The following is a 17,245-nucleotide window of genomic DNA, read 5'->3' on the forward strand; positions in this document are numbered from 1 at the left end:
ATATCGGGATATTAACCGTGGATCTTGTGATCGACGGTCGTAGATGATCAACAAACTATGGATTAGTAGGATTTAGTACATAACCCGCTTTTTATATATATCTTAAAAGTCCAATAAATAATTAATATTTTCTTGTTGTTATCTTCATTAATTAATGTCATTTATAAATTTTAATCAAGATTAATCCTAAAACATTGCTAAATATAGAATTTTAATATTTGACTTAATAATGATGTATAAAATAGCTATTAGATAATTTAGTATGTTCTAACTATAAGTTTCACAACTAATTAAATTTAAGAGTTTAGAGGACGGAGATTTTAAGGATAAAGGGCTTAGATAGGTAATTTATATAAAAAGGTATTTTGAATAAAAAACTAAAATTTTTAAGGATGTTTCCTCATATTTTATTTATTTATTTTTTAGAAATTAAATGGTATTATTGAAGAAAAAATAAATTAGAAGTTCTACCTGTTCGTGATTTCCTTCTTTTCGTGGGGAAGAAGAAACGAGATCAACAAAGGGGACAAAGCAAAAAATAGGAAGGATTCGTCTCAATCTCAAGCGAAGAAAAGTTATCGATGGCATCGATCTCGCACCACGGAGTGCTTTCGCTTCTCCTGCTTCTCTGCTTGGTCGCTTGCGCCGTCTCCATCGACGTCGAATACTGCAGTAATTGCCCTCATCTCTCCTTTCTCTCTGCCGATGGATGCTATGTTTCGTACAGTTTATTTACTCCTGTGGTTCCGATTTGTTTTTGGGATGGGTGTTCGGTGTTAAAAAATGGGTTTTTGGTGGTGCTCCTTTGTTAGATCGGAGAGTTTTGAATTCAGTTGTACTTAGATTGAGTTCGCAATGGTCACTAATCAGTTGATCGGCTGCCCACATGTTCGTCGGTAGTATAATTACCAAGGTTTCTGAGGGAGCTTAAAGGGGGCGTAGATCTAATGCTTAACCTTCTCCGACTCTTCTTCTTGCGTGCTTGCGCAGTCACCATCGACGTCAAGTACAGCAGTTATTCCCCTCATCTCTTTGTTTTCTCTGCTCGTCGATTCCATGTTTCTTACAGTGAGGTTCCGATTTGTTGCTGGGCAGGTTTTGTGCGTTAAAATTGGGTTTTTGGTGGTACTCCCTTGTTAGGTTAAGGAATTTTGAGACCAGTTATACGTAGATTAATTTGGTGACGGTCACCAGTCAGTTGATACTATGCCTGCTTGTACTGTAGGTTCGTAAGTATTAAAGATTATTTTCAATCTCAAGTGAAGAAGCTTAGCGTCGTGTATCTTGCAATGCTGAGTGCCTTCCCTTCTGCTATTTTGCTTGGACGCTTTCTCCATCTCCGTCAAATACTGCAGTTATTCCTTCACCTCTCTTTTTTTCTCTTCTGGCGATTCTATGAAATTTACAGTTTGTTTACTTCTAAGGTTCCTGTTTGTTGCTGGGCAGGTTTTTGTGTTTAAAAATGGTTTCTTGGTGGCACTCCCTGATTAGGTTAGCGAGTTTGAGTTCAGTTGTAACGATCAGTCAGTTGATCAGATGCCTACTGGTTTGGTAGGAATGTAATGTAACTTGACATAGTATATTTGTTTTTAATGCAATTTCTATCAACTTCAACTGGTCACTAATTTTGGTGTTTGCTTGTTTTATGTTTGTTTGGTCAGCGCCTATGTAAAATCACAAATTATTCTTGCTTTTGTGTTAAAATGATGAATGCAATGAGATTATCATTATTCTCAGGGGTGATTACATGAACACTTTTATGCAACTTTTTTTCTTAGAAGTTTGTTTGATATGTTCTTTAGTTTGTGTAGTTTGTGTCACTTTGTATTTATGTGCTGTGTGTTTTTTTTTTTGCAGAAAAGAATGCTAATTATACTGTCAAGGTTAGTGGAGTTGACATTTCTCCATATCCCATTAGAAGGGGCGAGCAAACTACATTCAATATCTCAGCATCTACTGGTAGGAAAACATGCTTGCAGTGTCAATTATTTTAATTGTTTTTCTCCTTTAGTATGCATGTCGTTGTTCTTTGGTCAATAATTGTAAGATTAGTTTACTATTGTTGTCATGGAATTAACACACATAAAATACATCTTGATTCTCAAGCTAACTTCAATTAAAAATATACCATGATAATGCAATTCCATTTATTCACAATGGAATTGTGAACTCCAAATTCAGATTGAGAGAATTTTGCATTTAGAATTTGCCCGGGTAATGTAAATTCATATGCCTTGCCCTTAAAAGTAAGGGTGACAATTCAGGTCGGGTTCAGGTTGGCGGATTCGGGTTGGTAGGTTGACGGGTTGGAACATCAAAACCTAAACCCGACCTGTTTAATATTTTAGGTCAAATTGTTCGACGCAAACTTGACCCGTTTATCTGTATTTGATCAAATCCGACCTGAAATGACCTACAATCCAAATCCAATCCAAACCCGACCCAACCCTAAATGATCCATTTATAAAGCATGCTCATCTTAACTCGAACTCAATCCGAACCCGACCTGAAAAGATTCATTTTATTAAAATATGCTTATTTTAACCCAAACCCGACCTGAAAATATTTATAAACGGGTTCGCAGGTTGTAGTCAGATCATTTTAGGTTGAACCCAACTTGTTTATTAATTGTGTCAATCTTGTCGATCCGAACTTGACCCGAACCCAATAAGACCTGACTCTAATCTGATTTTTTGGTGTTCGGTTCTGCTCGTGTTTTCGTGTCAGGTACTCAAAAGTAGCGATGAAGACAAGTGGGATAAATTGATGTATGGTAAAGCTTTTGCAAGAACTATGCCAACTCAGTGATGATGAAAATTGGATTTTAAGATGCATGGTAAAGAAAGGCCATTGTTAGATTCTCATGTGGGGGCCTAAACATAGACAAAACTCTTTGTCCCTTGCTGATCCACAATCCTCAATTCATGGACAGAATAACCATGAATGGAGCAAATAGTTGTGCCAATTGGTGCTCGAAGTTTTATCTAAGCCTCAATCTTTTGTTGTACAATGACTTGGTGGAAATTGGCCTTTTTGTTCAATAGAGATGCATACAGAGCTCCTCAAACAACAAAAATTAATCAATCTACAGTACATTGCTGACAAGGGAATGAACACTAACTTGAGCATTGGTTGCTGAGGGAGAATATCAGTTGTTCTTGGAGATATTATTTTCTTGTCGGAGTAGAGAATATCTGAATCAGTTTGTATTGACCCTGCACATAATAGAAAGGCGATGACAGAAATGACCTTGGCTAGTGGAAAAGAAGATTGAATAGATGTTAACCTCGCACCAAAGTTGAATTACTGATTATGGTCTTCGCCATCAGCCTCATTCTTTGCTGGGCCTTGCATCAGTACGGATCTCTGTCAAGGAGAGAAGCAAAATCTTAAATTTTGTAACCCTCTCCAAGTGTTTATTCTGACTTCTTATTTACTCAAAATGTTATTCTAGATTTCATCCAAAGCTCCAAATTGTTTTACTCTTGAGCAAACACCATATTGCATTTTGATATGACACTTTCAAATGTGAGCTCTGGCTGGTGTTGATAGATGCACTAATGAGCTGCCATTTCTGTTTGAGATGTGCAAATATTCCTTCATTTAGTTTGCGAACTTCTACCTAAATTATTTCCCAAGGTCATCTTTTAGAATTCTTTATGTTTCTTACAAAATTTACAAATCAACATAACATAAACATAGGACAATTATACAAATGCGATACAACTGAATTTATTAATTGTTTTTTGAACTCAAAAGTGGATTGCCCTATCAAATTGGCAAGCTGGTTTGCAAAATGGTTTGATCTGTAAAATTGGCTAGCCACTTCAGTTTCTGAGCCATTTTACATAGTGATTGTGAATTAGATGGAAGCATATGGCAATAGTACACTCTGCGTGGTATTGTAGGAAGGGCATTCTCAGCTGACCTAAAAACCTTTTTCTCATAAACAAATGTAGAGTATATTAAGTGGATGTCTACATGATGCTTGGAAGCTATTTCCACTTAGGGTCTGTGGATGGACAAGCATACGAAGTTAGAAACATGCTTACTTTTGTTGGCTAACCATTCCTATTGTTACAAGAAGATATTATATAGGGCTTTGTTGCCATTGCTAGTAACTAATTTTATCAATTAGCTATGTTTTGGATTTCAGTTGGTACTACTTGTATCTTACCTCAGTTCTTATGGAGAGTAATCATATTCTACTGTAAAGGATAGATTGACATCTTCCTACTGTTATTTTTAAAATGAAATTAGTTTCTTTCTAGAATAAAAATGAGCCACACTGATAGCTATCTTTTGCTCGATTACATATTTAATTTTGATGTTTTGATGCAGGGGATGAGATATCAGCGGGGAAGTTGATAATTGATGTCAATTATTTCTTTTTCCATGTTGACCATGAAGAGATAGATCTTTGCAAGGAGACATCATGCCCGGTTACCACCGGTGATTTTGTGCTATCTCATCAGCAGATTCTACCATCAATAACTCCTCCGGTGAGAGATTCTTGAAAGTTCTTACTCATAATAATCGTGGTTGATTGCCTGCTGTTTTCATGCAATTTCTAAGTATGGTCGGTTGATTCTGCTGCTTTTTTGTGACCAATCTGATGAATTATTAAAATGGAGAGGTTCTAAAATCTCGTATGATTGTTCCATCCCTCTTGGGCTAAAAGATAAACCTTAGAGTGTGGAAAATCGATTTCCTCATCTGAAACTTAAATCTCCATCTGCACTAAAAAAGTTGGTAATATCTCAATAACAGTGGGATAGTTTGAAACATTTTAAAAAATTATGCACCAATTGGAAACTGATTATTAATAATCCTTTAATACATATGTTAATTGGTTAGAATATGAGAGAGAGAAACAGAGGGAGATGGAGTGTCATAATTTGAAGTTTGATCGCAAAGATTTGAATATTATTAATGATAGTTTAGGAAAACACATGATCTTTTTCATGTATTTTCAAGATGGGATTATGTTTATAACTTTGTAACCTTGAAACCTAACAAAAATGACTGAATGATGTAAAAAAAAAATATACATATATAGTCTTTGAATAGACGACTAACCATTAAATAAATAGTTGGGACAAATATGGCTTGGTAATGTAATGTACTGATATTGTACTTGGAAGCATTAGACAAACTGAAACCAAATAAAATTTATATTTTGTTTTGTTTTACAACTCCTAGTTATGGTGGAGATAATCTAAAGAGACTTTAGTAAATCCTAATAAAATTATCTAATTAATTTTATATTTCATTTATTTTAATTTAAAAATTATAATAAATTATTTATTTATTTATTTATCTATTTTCATGTCTTTTTCTTTTTTAAAAGATTATTTTTTATCTTGTTTATTTTTTAAATATTTATGTTAAATATTTTAATTTTTAATTAATATATTTTATATTTAAAAAACTTCGGCACGGGTCGAAATTTTAAACCTTGGTACTTGGAAGCATTAGACAAACTGAAACCAAATAAAATTTATATTTTGTTTTGTTTTACAACCAGCAAAATCATTTCTTTTAACTATTTCAACCTGTTACAAACTCTCTTCCTGATTCTTGACTGTATTACTGCCCCCAAAACAATGTGAACTTGCTACAAGCAACTAATCTGTAGGATATGACTGCCGAGGTTTTCTAAATTTTTTGGCTAAATGGAATTAACCCAGCATTAAACTTTGTACCAGATTATTTATACTAAAAAGATATCTCAATTGACACGAGTCCTTTTGGGTAGAGTTCAAAAATAAAATTATGAGGGCTTAGATTCAAAATGAACAATATAATATCATTATGAAGATATCTTAATTTTTTTTTGTCCTAATAATATTTTAATACGTTCATACGATCTTAATCTATCTTCTCTCTAGAGTTGTGATTGTTGTTTACTTGAGTTGCAGGGATCATACACACTAACAATGAACATAAAGGGTGATGATGGGAAGCAGCTTACGTGCATTACCTTCGGCTTCAGCATTGGATTCATGGCGGATGCTGGTAATTTAATCAGTGAAAAATGAGCCATGAGTGGCTTGTTCTTTATCATGTAATTCTCAGCATCGTGCTTCACACTATAAAGAACTTCAAGCTTGTTGAAATTTTAATGTATAGCAAGACTTTGATGTTTGTCAGGTGTATTTTTTAAAGCATTTTGTTTCTTTTAGAAATAAAACAAATGCAAAAAAAAAAAAACAAAAGTGGGCAAAATTAAAAAAGCACCTTTTTTTTAAAAAAAAATCATCAGTCTGTTTCTTTCTATATTTTTTAATCAAAAGCTGCCAAATGCTACTGGTAACTCATGAATAATTACTTAACTGTTATTATTATTATTATTATTATTTATTTAAATTGTTAAATGAACCAGCTGAATTGATTTTATAGCAGTTATGAATACTTTTTAAAAATGCTGAATATGTGTTGTAATTACTGCAGTTGTGTCCAATCGATAATAATGGAAGATAATAATAAAAATAATATATTAGAGAACAATTAAGTAATTATTATAGGACATCTATTATCTTTTAGTTAACTAAAATAGTTAAGTAATTATACATAAATTTTGGGTGGGATGAATCGTCCTTTTCATTAAAAATTAAAAAGGAATACCATGCCTTTCTTCTCCTTCACATCCTTCTTTGGATCCATCATAGGAAACACCAATGACTCTTTGGCCTGCCATACCAGGGACCGGATCCTTGGACCGGTTTTTGCGATTCAAGGATAGTCCCTTTAGATATATATTGATGAGATGAATAATCTCCATTTATAAAATAAATGAGAATCATTCATCCCATAGATACATGCAAAAAGTCCCCACTTATACCATGCTTCTTTCTTCGCCACTTCCATCCAAGTAAACAGTCGATAGTTTACATGGAAGGACGTCCTGATTAGGTCGTGATGCTTTTCCCTGCTCTCGTGCGATCCAACTCGTGACACGAAGGCCACGAGCTTACGTGGCATACGAGATATGCCAAACCCCAACCCTTCGCATTTGATCTCCATTTTCGCTACCCAATTCGTGTCCCAGGGCCGACTTTTTGACCGTTGCTTTCCTCCTTTCGTAAAATTAGCCGTTGCCATCGTTGCGATTCATCGCCGAGCAGAAGCTGCGGCGGCAAGCACCACGATCAGATCCGATGAGAATCTAGTCTCGATCTTCGAATCGAGTTCTCGTCCTCCTCCCGCATCAGTTGCAGCGCCATGAAAGGCATCAAAGGCAGGATCTTGAAGCAGCTCAAGTCCGTCTCTCAGGTGCCTTATCTCAAGCACCATGACGAAGCTGTCTGCCCCCCTCCTTGTCCACGCAGCGTCCTCGGTGACCTCCCCGTCGTAGACTCCGATGATCTCACCAGAAGCCTCGAAGAGGACGATGAAGGATCCGACCTCGTCGGGAGCTTTCCCAGCAGCTGCGATAAAGAGAACTATAGGCCTCCGCCGCCGTCCAAAGGCGACGCCTTTATGGGTCTCGACGAGAAGAAGGATGGAGGCGAGAGATACCGGAGGCCGGATCCTGAATCGGAGACACTCTTCGACCCGGAACTCCTAACGGCGTTCCGGGAGGCGGTGATGGAGCACACGAGAGGGTTCGAGGAGTACAAGCGTAGAGCCAGGGCCAGGGCTGATGCCCTAATCGAGAGCAATGGAGAAGGGGATCCGCCGCAAGTAGGCGAGGCAGAGCCGGAGCCGCCCACCAAACTTCCTCGCACTGACGATTCCTCTTCCGGCGCCGCCCTAAACCCCTTGATGGAATTCGAGTACAGGTGCCCTCCCGGAGGAGAAGAATCCGTCATCCTCTACACGACGACGCTGCGGGGGATCCGCAAGACCTTCGAGGACTGCAGCGGCGTCCGGTTCCTGCTCCAGAGCCTCAAAATTCGATTTTTTGAGCGAGATGTGTCGATGCACTTGGCGTTCAGGAAGGAGCTGTGGGGGGCGTTGGAAGGCCGCGCCATCCCCCCGCGGCTGTTCATCCTGGGGCGGTACATCGGCGGCGCCGACGAGGTGTTGGGCCTCCACGAGCAAGGGAGGCTGCTGCCGCTGCTGCAGAGAGTCCAGACCGAGCAGTCGGCCAGGGACGGCGCCGCTGGGGCCTGCGAAGGCTGTGACGGCGTGAAGTTTGCGGTGTGCTGGCAGTGCAGTGGCAGTAGGAAAGTCCATGGCGAAGAGGAGTTGGGAGCAACACAGTGCCGACATTGCAACGAGAACGGTTTGGTTTTATGCCCCATTTGCTGTTAAAGCATGATCTGTGATCGCCGCCGCCGCCGCTTCTTCTTCTTCTTCTTCTTCTCATTCTCAATTCTTTCAAAAATATTACAATTTATTTTGTTTTGTTCTTCTCCCTTTGAATTTTTAAAATTTATCTGATTTTTAACTATAAATCAACACAAATAAACACCTTTAATAATAATAATAATAATCAAATGATTCTGAAACATAAAGATTGCAAGCCCTTTGGCAAAATTTAACTCTTCATGAACTGTAATTTGGTGATGGAACTATAAGAAGCGGCGGACGCATCCTCCGCTTGGTCGCTCACTTTGCCGGCGTTGGCTCTTCTGCTGGAAGATACCATATACTTCTTCTGTTGATCGACGACGGAGCTGCTCCTCTTGCGTGGGAGAGGCGTGATCTCTGTCTACCTTCTTCCTCCTCACTTGCGCCAACTATTCATGGAGAAAAGGGCAAGTTTCCTTAGTGATTTAGGCATGTATCGTTCAGAAGATGCAAATTTTTATTTCCTATCTTGGATTTCCATCAGGGATTTTCTGGTGGATTGGGAAGCGCATTGAGCACAAGATCAAAAAAATGTCTTCTTCCAATCGTTCCGCTGCTATCCGGCACGCCGCAGAGGAGCAGGGCCATCGCTGGTAATGAGGTCTCCACCGCTTCAGCTATGATCTCATCGGTCAGAAATGCTCCTGATTCACGGTATCAGAGCCAATCCTTAGAACGTCCTCAAGTCGTCTGGAAGCCCCCTCCCGCGTGAAGAGAGTCAGCTCCATGGCCTCCAGGTCGACCCCGCATTGCATCCAAAGGAGAGCTCCAACACTCTTTTTTTATATATTTTAAATAGATAAATATTTTATCATTCATATAATACACCGTAGTGCACCCAATTTTATATATTTTTATGATTTTAATTTTTTTTTACTTAACACTTCAAACCCCTAAAGATAAAACACTAAATAACGTAACCTGAAGCTAAAAAAAAAAAACAAAATAAACTACACAAGTATATGTGGACCAAGGTATGATTATACCTACACACCCATGGGTGGGCTACACCCGTGGCGACTGAGTGCGTGGAGCGCCTCGATCCACTTCTAGACACTCAGTCGCCCACGGATGTGTGTCACCCGCAGGTGTGCAGGTGCACACACACTCTCTCTATATATTTCTTGACTTTTAATACTCAGTTTCACTGAGGCAAATTTGGTTGGACTCAAAACTTGAATGCATTCTATAGCTTCTCATTGAACTTATCGTAAGCAATCAAAGTCACTTGGCTAACAAAATTTCTTGCCGCGCAAATAAAGGTCTGGTTCGTCCAAAGCTTAACCTTAAGATTACCTCGGCAAGCTCAGAAAACCCATTCAGACTACATTGTAAATAATAATGCAATCAAGAAAATTCAAATTCCTGAAAACAACATTTGCAATACACTAGCTCGAAAAACTTCAAAGGGCACAATGCAAATGATGCATGGATGGAACGACCACTTAGTCATTTGCTTAACATATGAGTTGGATAAATACAAAAATATGTATGTATAGACGTATGTGTATGTATCTTAGATAAGCTTACCATACTTGGCCTGTCCAAATATCATATTAATTGATGAAAAATGGATTTTACCTTGTGGACTGGAGGCAGAAACTGTCAAGTAACAGGCCCAGCAATGGACATGTAAAGCATGAAAAATTCAGTGTATAACTTCATATTTGCTTCTATATTCTATATCTAGGCACCAAACTACATATAGAAGCCTGCCGATGGGCGTGTCTAGAGGATGATATAGTTCCAGATGGCATGGTTATCTCTGACGCTACAATCTACTACGTTTGGTTTATCATTGTTGACAATCAATACTAGAGTTGGAAAAGATCTAGAATTAAGAAAACTAAAGCGTAGATATCATTCATGTTGAATTTACAAGAAATTACCAGTTCCACCGGATGCCTCTTTTGTGCTTTGGATTTGGTCTTCAACCTTATGAGTAGAAGATAAATCATGCTGATGCTTTACTTCTTCGACAGAATATTGTATACTCAACAAAGACTCAAAATGATGAGAGTAAATTTGGTGAAGCCATCTTGATGCTGCTGGAGTCTGGAGCAGAACAACATTTCAATTTGCAGGGTGTGAACAGAAATTTTACTTCGCAAGAATACGGCTAGAATAATCCACATGAAACAAAATGGATTATTCTTGCTTGTTTCTTCCCCGACTCCAATCTTTGATGCAAGTCCCAACCATAAAGGAGGATCCTGTTGTTTTTCTGAGCTTCTGATGAGTTTCATAACCATTTCCAACTCGTGCGATTGTTGGAATCAAACTCGTTGATCTGACGGTAACATTGGGCAGTGAGCTTGCACCACCAACATGCAGATCCTTTTCTAATTTGTGAGGGGAAACTCCACCTTCCAACTGATTTGAATTTTTTATAGTTACTCTACCAGACATTCTCATGTCATTTTTCTTCTCAATTGGCTTATGTTCCCAATATGAAAGATCTGCAGTTCGAACAGGATCATGGTTCCTTGTTCTAAAGAATTCTGATCTTCCCGTTTGGGATATTGATTTATGATTCTTCATGGCCTTCTGTGAAGACTTTGACCGCCTTATCTTTCCACAATCTTCAGTTTGGACTTTGAAGGCACTCCAGTGTCTTGTCATCTCAAGTAGTATGCCAGCGGCATGCAGTTCTTGGGGTGAATAATCTGTTACATTGACAAATATATGTTTATTGGTTAGATTCTTCCGCAATGCCAAGAGCACATCTGCATATGGTAGATGGTTTCTTAATTTTAAAGAATTCATAGATATACACCAAGATACTCTATAGGACTGAAGGCAATTTATCAGGCACATTATTAGGTGGCAGAGTGCAAAACAATTTCAGAATAACATTTACACAAAGAAAATAGAAACAGGATGAGCAATGGTTGCATGTATTTTGTGAACAAGACATAACTAACCAAGTTTTGATTGTCGTATAAATTGATGAAGCCATGCATTTAATAAGTTTTCAACTATGGTCCACTATGCAGGCTCAGGCATAGGTGCCTGCCAGTGCATAAATGCAGTTTGGTTATCCACATAGTCATACTTTGTAAGTGAGCATATATCCTATAAGCGCAGGCTAATAGGAACCATACAAATTTCTTTCAGAATTGAAAATCCTCAATTGATACCTCAATTTTTTCCTATTGGAATACTCATGTCATGTAGTTCAGTGGGGGAATAAGATCTGCATGGTAAACTCCAAATAGTTTACAGTTAAAACTACGATACACAGTCCACTGAATGAGATAAGCCGATTAATTGGTTCACTGGTTTAACTTATACATTTTACATTTACTTCAATAATAACTGTATGCAGTATATGCAAGAATCAATTTTTTAGACCATATCTACAGGTATATATATTGACAAAGTTTGGGCTATCGATCAATTCCTATAGCTCATAACTAATGTTAGCTTGTACCACAGCAAAGCTCATTGTGAGTGTGAATTTTAGGGAAAGAGACAAGATGCAAAATAAGATCAAATGCTAACTCCTGAGAACTTAAGCATTGACACAATCAATATATGCACTAAAGGCACCTTGATTTATTATCTTATAATCAGACTTCTTTCATACTTTGAACTTGATTGGCAAATTTCTTTGAGCTTAGAAGGGGAATTATATTGAATCTTTGAATACAAACTATTTAAAATTATTCACCAAGAAACCTAATTAACATTCTGGGAATAGGAATTTAGTTCAGGTGTCTGAGTAAAGTAACCAATGTTGTTTGCAACTAATCAGTGTAGCGACTCAATGCTCAAGTCTTATATAAACATTGAAGACAGTAAAGAAACTCACCTAGTTTTGAATATTGCCAAATTTACTCGCCAGCACCTATAATTTACTTCAGTGAGATTTAGTGGAAGACGGTAGATCAACTAAATGGAGAGCAAATATATATACAGAATACATATGCTGCGGACGACATTTCTAATTTTTTTTTGATGTTTTTTAAGCTTTCAGCTATGCCAATAAGAACTTGTCTTTAGGGTTTAAGGGTTGGATTATAGTATTAAGCAAAAAAAAATCAAATCGAGAAAAATCTTTGAGTGTGCACAGGTATGCGGTATAAGGTCCTTAGGATAACAAAACCATATATATAGCATTTTTATCCTAGGTGTCTAGCGTGGGTCCACGGTGATTTTTTTTTTAACTCTCGGTTATGCCAATAAGATTTTGTTTATAAAGTTTAGGGGTTGAGTTATAATATTAAGCAAAAAAAAAAAAATCAAATATGAAGGGTAGAATGCATACTAGAGAATCAAATTTGAAACAACTATGCCTTTGAAAGCAATTGGCATATTACCATGTTGAGACATATCTGAAGCAGATAAATTGGGTAAACTCCAACTGCACTCTCCAATATCTTTACAATTAAAGGAACCTGAAGAAACACAGCCAGGCTCATTTACTGTGTGCAGATCTTTCAAGACTTTGGTACTGCATAACATAGATGCCGATCTTATGTGATCAGGTAAATCTGGATCCTTCCCTTGAAACTTCATACTAGCTTCAGTTCCAGAAGTTCTAACCAAGCAATTATCTTTGTTGTCACATTCGAGGCCATTGCTTGAACAGTGGGCATGGTCTTCAACAAAATTAAGCCGCTTGTGAGTTAACACAGACAAGCAAGGTCCTTTTTCCAACCTTATATCATCTGGAGCATTCCTTTCAACAGAATTTGATGTTTGGAACACCATGTTTGAAAGCTGACCACATGGAAACTTAGGAGATGAGTCCAGATGATTATCTTGAAGAACAGTAGTCCTTTGTAATGAATCTCCATTGTTATCAACTGTTAACATCTCCAAGTCCAAGAAGAAATGCTGGTTGTCTCCAGTGAGAAGAGAATTGCAATCAATTCTAATCCATCTACCCTGACATTCATGCTTAGTTAAAACTAGTTTACTTGAATCCGCAGTGGGTTTGCAAGCTGAACTATGAGAACAAGACCATGAGAAAGGAGGCAAGCTAGCAGCATGAAAATTTTTTGAGGGTTTAGTCAACTTTGAAGTGGACGAAGTCAAACTTAAATCTTCAAGAAGAGTAGTAAGATCTGATCCTGAAGGAATGGCTAAATGCTCAAGAATTTTCTTCGGCTGATATAGATCAGCATCACCTATGTTAGGGTACTAAATAGGGCAAAGAAAATTAAGTCAATTGTTGAGATAACTTATAAAGATGAAGAAAATATGAGCACTTAAACTGACCTTGGTATTGGTTGATTCATCATCTTTATTGGGGTGGGAACAATCATGTACGGGTGATGAACTAAATTTACTGAGGCATACAGCTTCTTTTCCATTGCTATTGCTATATGTCAGACCATCATGGGGAAGAACAGAGATTGCCTTTTTCAGCGAAGTCAACATACTTTCACTGACAACTGGGAGTTTCTTTCCTTTTTCAGCATTGACATTAGAATATCTGTAACTACCATCTAGAAGTTCACTAATGCCAACCTCATCAATATGCCTTGTGATATCAGAGAGATCAGACTTTAGTCCATATGTTCCTGGAAAGAGGGTGAATTCATAAGTTTCACTAGATACACAAGGATACCTTCCTACTGAGTAAAAATAAACTATATAAGTCTATGTCACTGAAAGGTATTCACAGCAGAAAATTGAGGCCTGTGATGCTTTTTGTCAGAAAAGCATCATTTCTGAGGTGACTTCCAAACAATTAAAGGCAATCCGGTGCACGAGAAAGGTCGGACCACATTGAGTCTACTGTGTGCAGCCTTACTTGCATTACAAGAGGCTCTTTTGTGACTCGAACCCATGACCTCCAGGTCACACGGTAGCAATTTTACCATTGGGCCAAGACTCCCCTTCACTTCCGAACAATTGGAAAATAAATATTCATGTAGTCCTTTTGTTCAATGTTGCAATTCAAATTTTCATATAAGTTTCCATAATCACTCAACTGATAGTTGAGTGACCTTTACTGTTAAATGTTACTTCAAGTCACCTGGCAAGGAACAAGAATATCCTACTACAACATATAGAGAGAGGACAGCAGTGAAAGAAGTATGAGGAAAAAAGGATCATTTTCTTCACATACGTAACAGGTTACTTCCTGCAGAAGTAGAATCAATGCTAAAAACCCCCATCTTTGTTGGTAAAGTATCATATCTGGTTTTAATTCCAGATCTGAAGTTTTTCCTATCATTTCTTTTGCCATCAGCACCACGCTTTGGCTTGATCAACCACACTTTATCTGAACAATTGGACAAACTCATGAACAAATAGATAAAAAAAATAGCAGCAAAGTTTACAGGGGAAAATATTTGAATTGTAGACACCCAGAAGGTGCAAATATGTTTATCAAGGACAATAAGAATCCAAAAAAGGACAGGTCATGTTCATGGAGATCTAGTTAGAGAGACTTACATTAATACAATTTTTATATATTTTAAATTAAAATGCAAGTCCATCTGGTAACTATTGTTACCACTTTTTTTGGTAGTTATTCCAGAGATATCCATATAGCATGTAAGCCTTCATTAGATTCACATTCACCGCCAAGACAAGATTAAAAACAACTGAACTGAATGTACAAAAGGAAAAAAGATTCTCTTCCCAAATCAGGAAAGATATATCAAGTAAATAGGTATAGGATGAACAATTGTTTAGGATTTCACTAAGAAGACAATGAAAATATTGTAGCAGTTGGTTGTGTAGAAGATGATTTTTTTGGTTCAGGCCAAGATACTGGATAAATATCCACAGATTTCACACTTCAAATTTGCTAACCTATATAAAGTCTCACAATATGAAGCAAGTGAACAGGAAACTAGTAACTTAACATTAGAACTGGTTTCCTTACCTGGATCCATCCTTATGCCAAATATTCTTTAAAACTCGGTGTCAAACTATAATTTAGACTTATTAAGAAACAAGTGAAATCTTATTTTGTTCTTTAGGAAACTCAAGAGACAACACAGATATATAAGTGATAACTGATGTGAAATCTTCTTCTATTATTTAGGAAACACAAGAGACAACACAGACTATCAATGATAAATCATAAAGTGAATCATAATCAAATGTAAACAGTTTAAAAAAAAATACCTATGTTTCTTTCTTTATACAATACACATTATACAACTTAGATAGTAGAAGTCTATCATTACCAGCAGATGAGCATCTAATCAAATCTGTTTTTTTCTGGCAGATAGTGCTATCGTCATCAACTCGAATATTTTTAGCATAACTGTCTGATTGATCTAGACGTGGTCGTTTATTGTCAGGACCATTATTCACCTTGCTATCAAATTCCCTGTTAAATGCTTTGCCTTCATGCTTGGACAACAATGAAATAGACATGCTTGTTTCTCCAAAGTTTTCTCTTTTTCCATTAACTTGACTTTTCAGACCAAGAGGCATTTTGACATGTGCATCAAACAGTCTTGTTGTTGAGGTTCAAACTACATCCTGAAACCGAAAATCTGCCAGAAGCAATATTTTATGCACATTAGTGAAACAGTATGAAATACAACCAATAAGAAAAAGACAACAACCATACAAATTCATGTAAGATGTATAAACAACTGAGTTTTAATCATGTGCATCGAAATCAATTTGACAGATCTTAAAACAACAATAAAAAAAATCTTACAGAAAACAGAATGCAATATCTGAGCAACAAATGAGAAATATGAAATATAAGTGTTGCAATATATGATGCAATGGCCCAACAAAGGATTGAGCAACCTACCTTGAAAGTCAACATAATAAGCATTGAGCCACTTGAACTATGGAAGCCACGTTTCTCCCAGACCGGTGAGAACCAACCAATGGCCCAAAATGCTTAAGCACAAGTTAATAGTTAGATTGTCTGAGCTTATGAACCTCCATTGTTAGCCCAACACTCCCCATATGAGGCTAATCTAGGGTATTAAAGCCCTAAACTTGAATACCACTGGGATGTTGCTTATAAATTGCTGCTCCATTCACAGATTCTTCTCTGTAATGTTAAGCTGGAGATCTATATGATGCAGCAAGTTTTCTTAGGTTGCTCCTGGAACCAGCATGAAAAAACAACAAATTTAGTGTCAAAGTGATCAACATTGATGTCAACTAAGACTAAATTAATCTTACTACGAATCAACGAGAACATGACTGAATTCTAATTACAGCAGTCTCCGCATATAACAAATTTTTGGAAAGGTGAAATATTTGTGAATGCTCATTATTCAAGAATGCATGCAATATAAGACAAGGAGAATCAGAGGCATGATAGGATTTCATCCTCCAGGGACTTTTACGAAGAGTCAAGGGTTAACACAGATTCAAACAATCTGAACATTATTCTTTGGCCTGGCCTGAGCAGTGAGAAGACTGCAAGAGGTGCGAAAGAGAACAGGACAAAATCATTCACCATGATCCTAGAATACTAGGGATGATGTCATTTTCCTCCGTTCCAAATATCCCAGTGCCAAAATAACAATTTCTCAACAAACATAGACAGCCACACACAACTATCGACCACCAAGTATTCCAAACACACCCGAAGTGATGCAAAACCCTCAGTTTAACATGCGAAACAAACGATCGGCAACAAATCACATGATCCCGGAGGTGGAGCTACCGACCAATACAAATAGATCGAAAGGAGAAAAGGTTAAATCCGAATACCCAGAAACACATGAATCGTAAATCCTAACTCAAGCACAACAGCGTAAACGCCGATCGACCTCGAGGCGAGAAATCAAGCCGATAAATCACGAAAGGGGAGGTACCAGGTAGCCTCAGTTTCACCTCACCGACAACTAGGTAGAAGACACCGTTGAAGGAGATGAACGAGGACCAACTCCGGCAGAAACGATGTACTCGCCCTCGCTCGAGTGGGCATGGCGGCCGAACGGAGTCGCTGCCTCGCCTGGTGATGCGCCGATGGGGAAAGGGGGAGAGAGAGAGAGCTTTA

The 17,245-nt window shown here is 37.6% G+C and overlaps 3 protein-coding genes across 9 annotated transcripts; 2 read left to right on the top strand and 1 right to left on the bottom strand.

Moving 5' to 3' along the window:
* Positions 1 to 461: 461 nt before the first annotated feature.
* LOC122008651 (putative phosphatidylglycerol/phosphatidylinositol transfer protein DDB_G0282179) lies at positions 462 to 6,147 on the top strand. Its single transcript, XM_042564451.1, has 4 exons — positions 462 to 672; positions 1,858 to 1,959; positions 4,342 to 4,502; positions 5,922 to 6,147. The coding sequence occupies exons 1-4, from the start codon at positions 582 to 584 to the stop codon at positions 6,039 to 6,041; spliced, it is 474 nt and encodes a 157-aa protein (XP_042420385.1). The 5' UTR covers positions 462 to 581; the 3' UTR covers positions 6,042 to 6,147.
* Positions 6,148 to 7,061: 914 nt separating this feature from the next.
* Positions 7,062 to 8,411, top strand: LOC122008653 (NF-kappa-B inhibitor-like protein 1). Its single transcript, XM_042564459.1, has one exon. It carries the CDS (start codon positions 7,225 to 7,227, stop codon positions 8,257 to 8,259), a length of 1,035 nt encoding a protein of 344 aa, XP_042420393.1. The 5' UTR covers positions 7,062 to 7,224; the 3' UTR covers positions 8,260 to 8,411.
* Positions 8,412 to 10,144: 1,733 nt separating this feature from the next.
* Positions 10,145 to 17,216, bottom strand: LOC122008652. Of its 7 annotated transcripts, none has more exons than XM_042564452.1 (7): positions 17,085 to 17,210; positions 16,037 to 16,339; positions 15,453 to 15,767; positions 14,381 to 14,536; positions 13,525 to 13,829; positions 12,621 to 13,446; positions 10,145 to 10,964 (listed from the first exon to the last, which is right to left on the bottom strand). In XM_042564452.1, the coding sequence occupies exons 3-7, from the start codon at positions 15,703 to 15,705 to the stop codon at positions 10,447 to 10,449; spliced, it is 2,058 nt and encodes a 685-aa protein (XP_042420386.1). In that variant the 5' UTR covers positions 15,706 to 15,767; positions 16,037 to 16,339; positions 17,085 to 17,210; the 3' UTR covers positions 10,145 to 10,446. The 7 variants fall into 7 exon arrangements, with proteins under 7 accessions (XP_042420386.1, XP_042420387.1, XP_042420388.1 ...); XM_042564453.1 differs by having other exon boundaries at positions 17,080 to 17,210; XM_042564454.1 differs by having other exon boundaries at positions 17,061 to 17,210.
* Between the last annotated feature and the right edge of the window lie 29 nt (positions 17,217 to 17,245).

This window comes from Zingiber officinale, chromosome 8A, assembly GCF_018446385.1.
Source record: "Zingiber officinale cultivar Zhangliang chromosome 8A, Zo_v1.1, whole genome shotgun sequence".
Classification (NCBI taxonomy): Eukaryota; Viridiplantae; Streptophyta; class Magnoliopsida; order Zingiberales; family Zingiberaceae; genus Zingiber; species Zingiber officinale.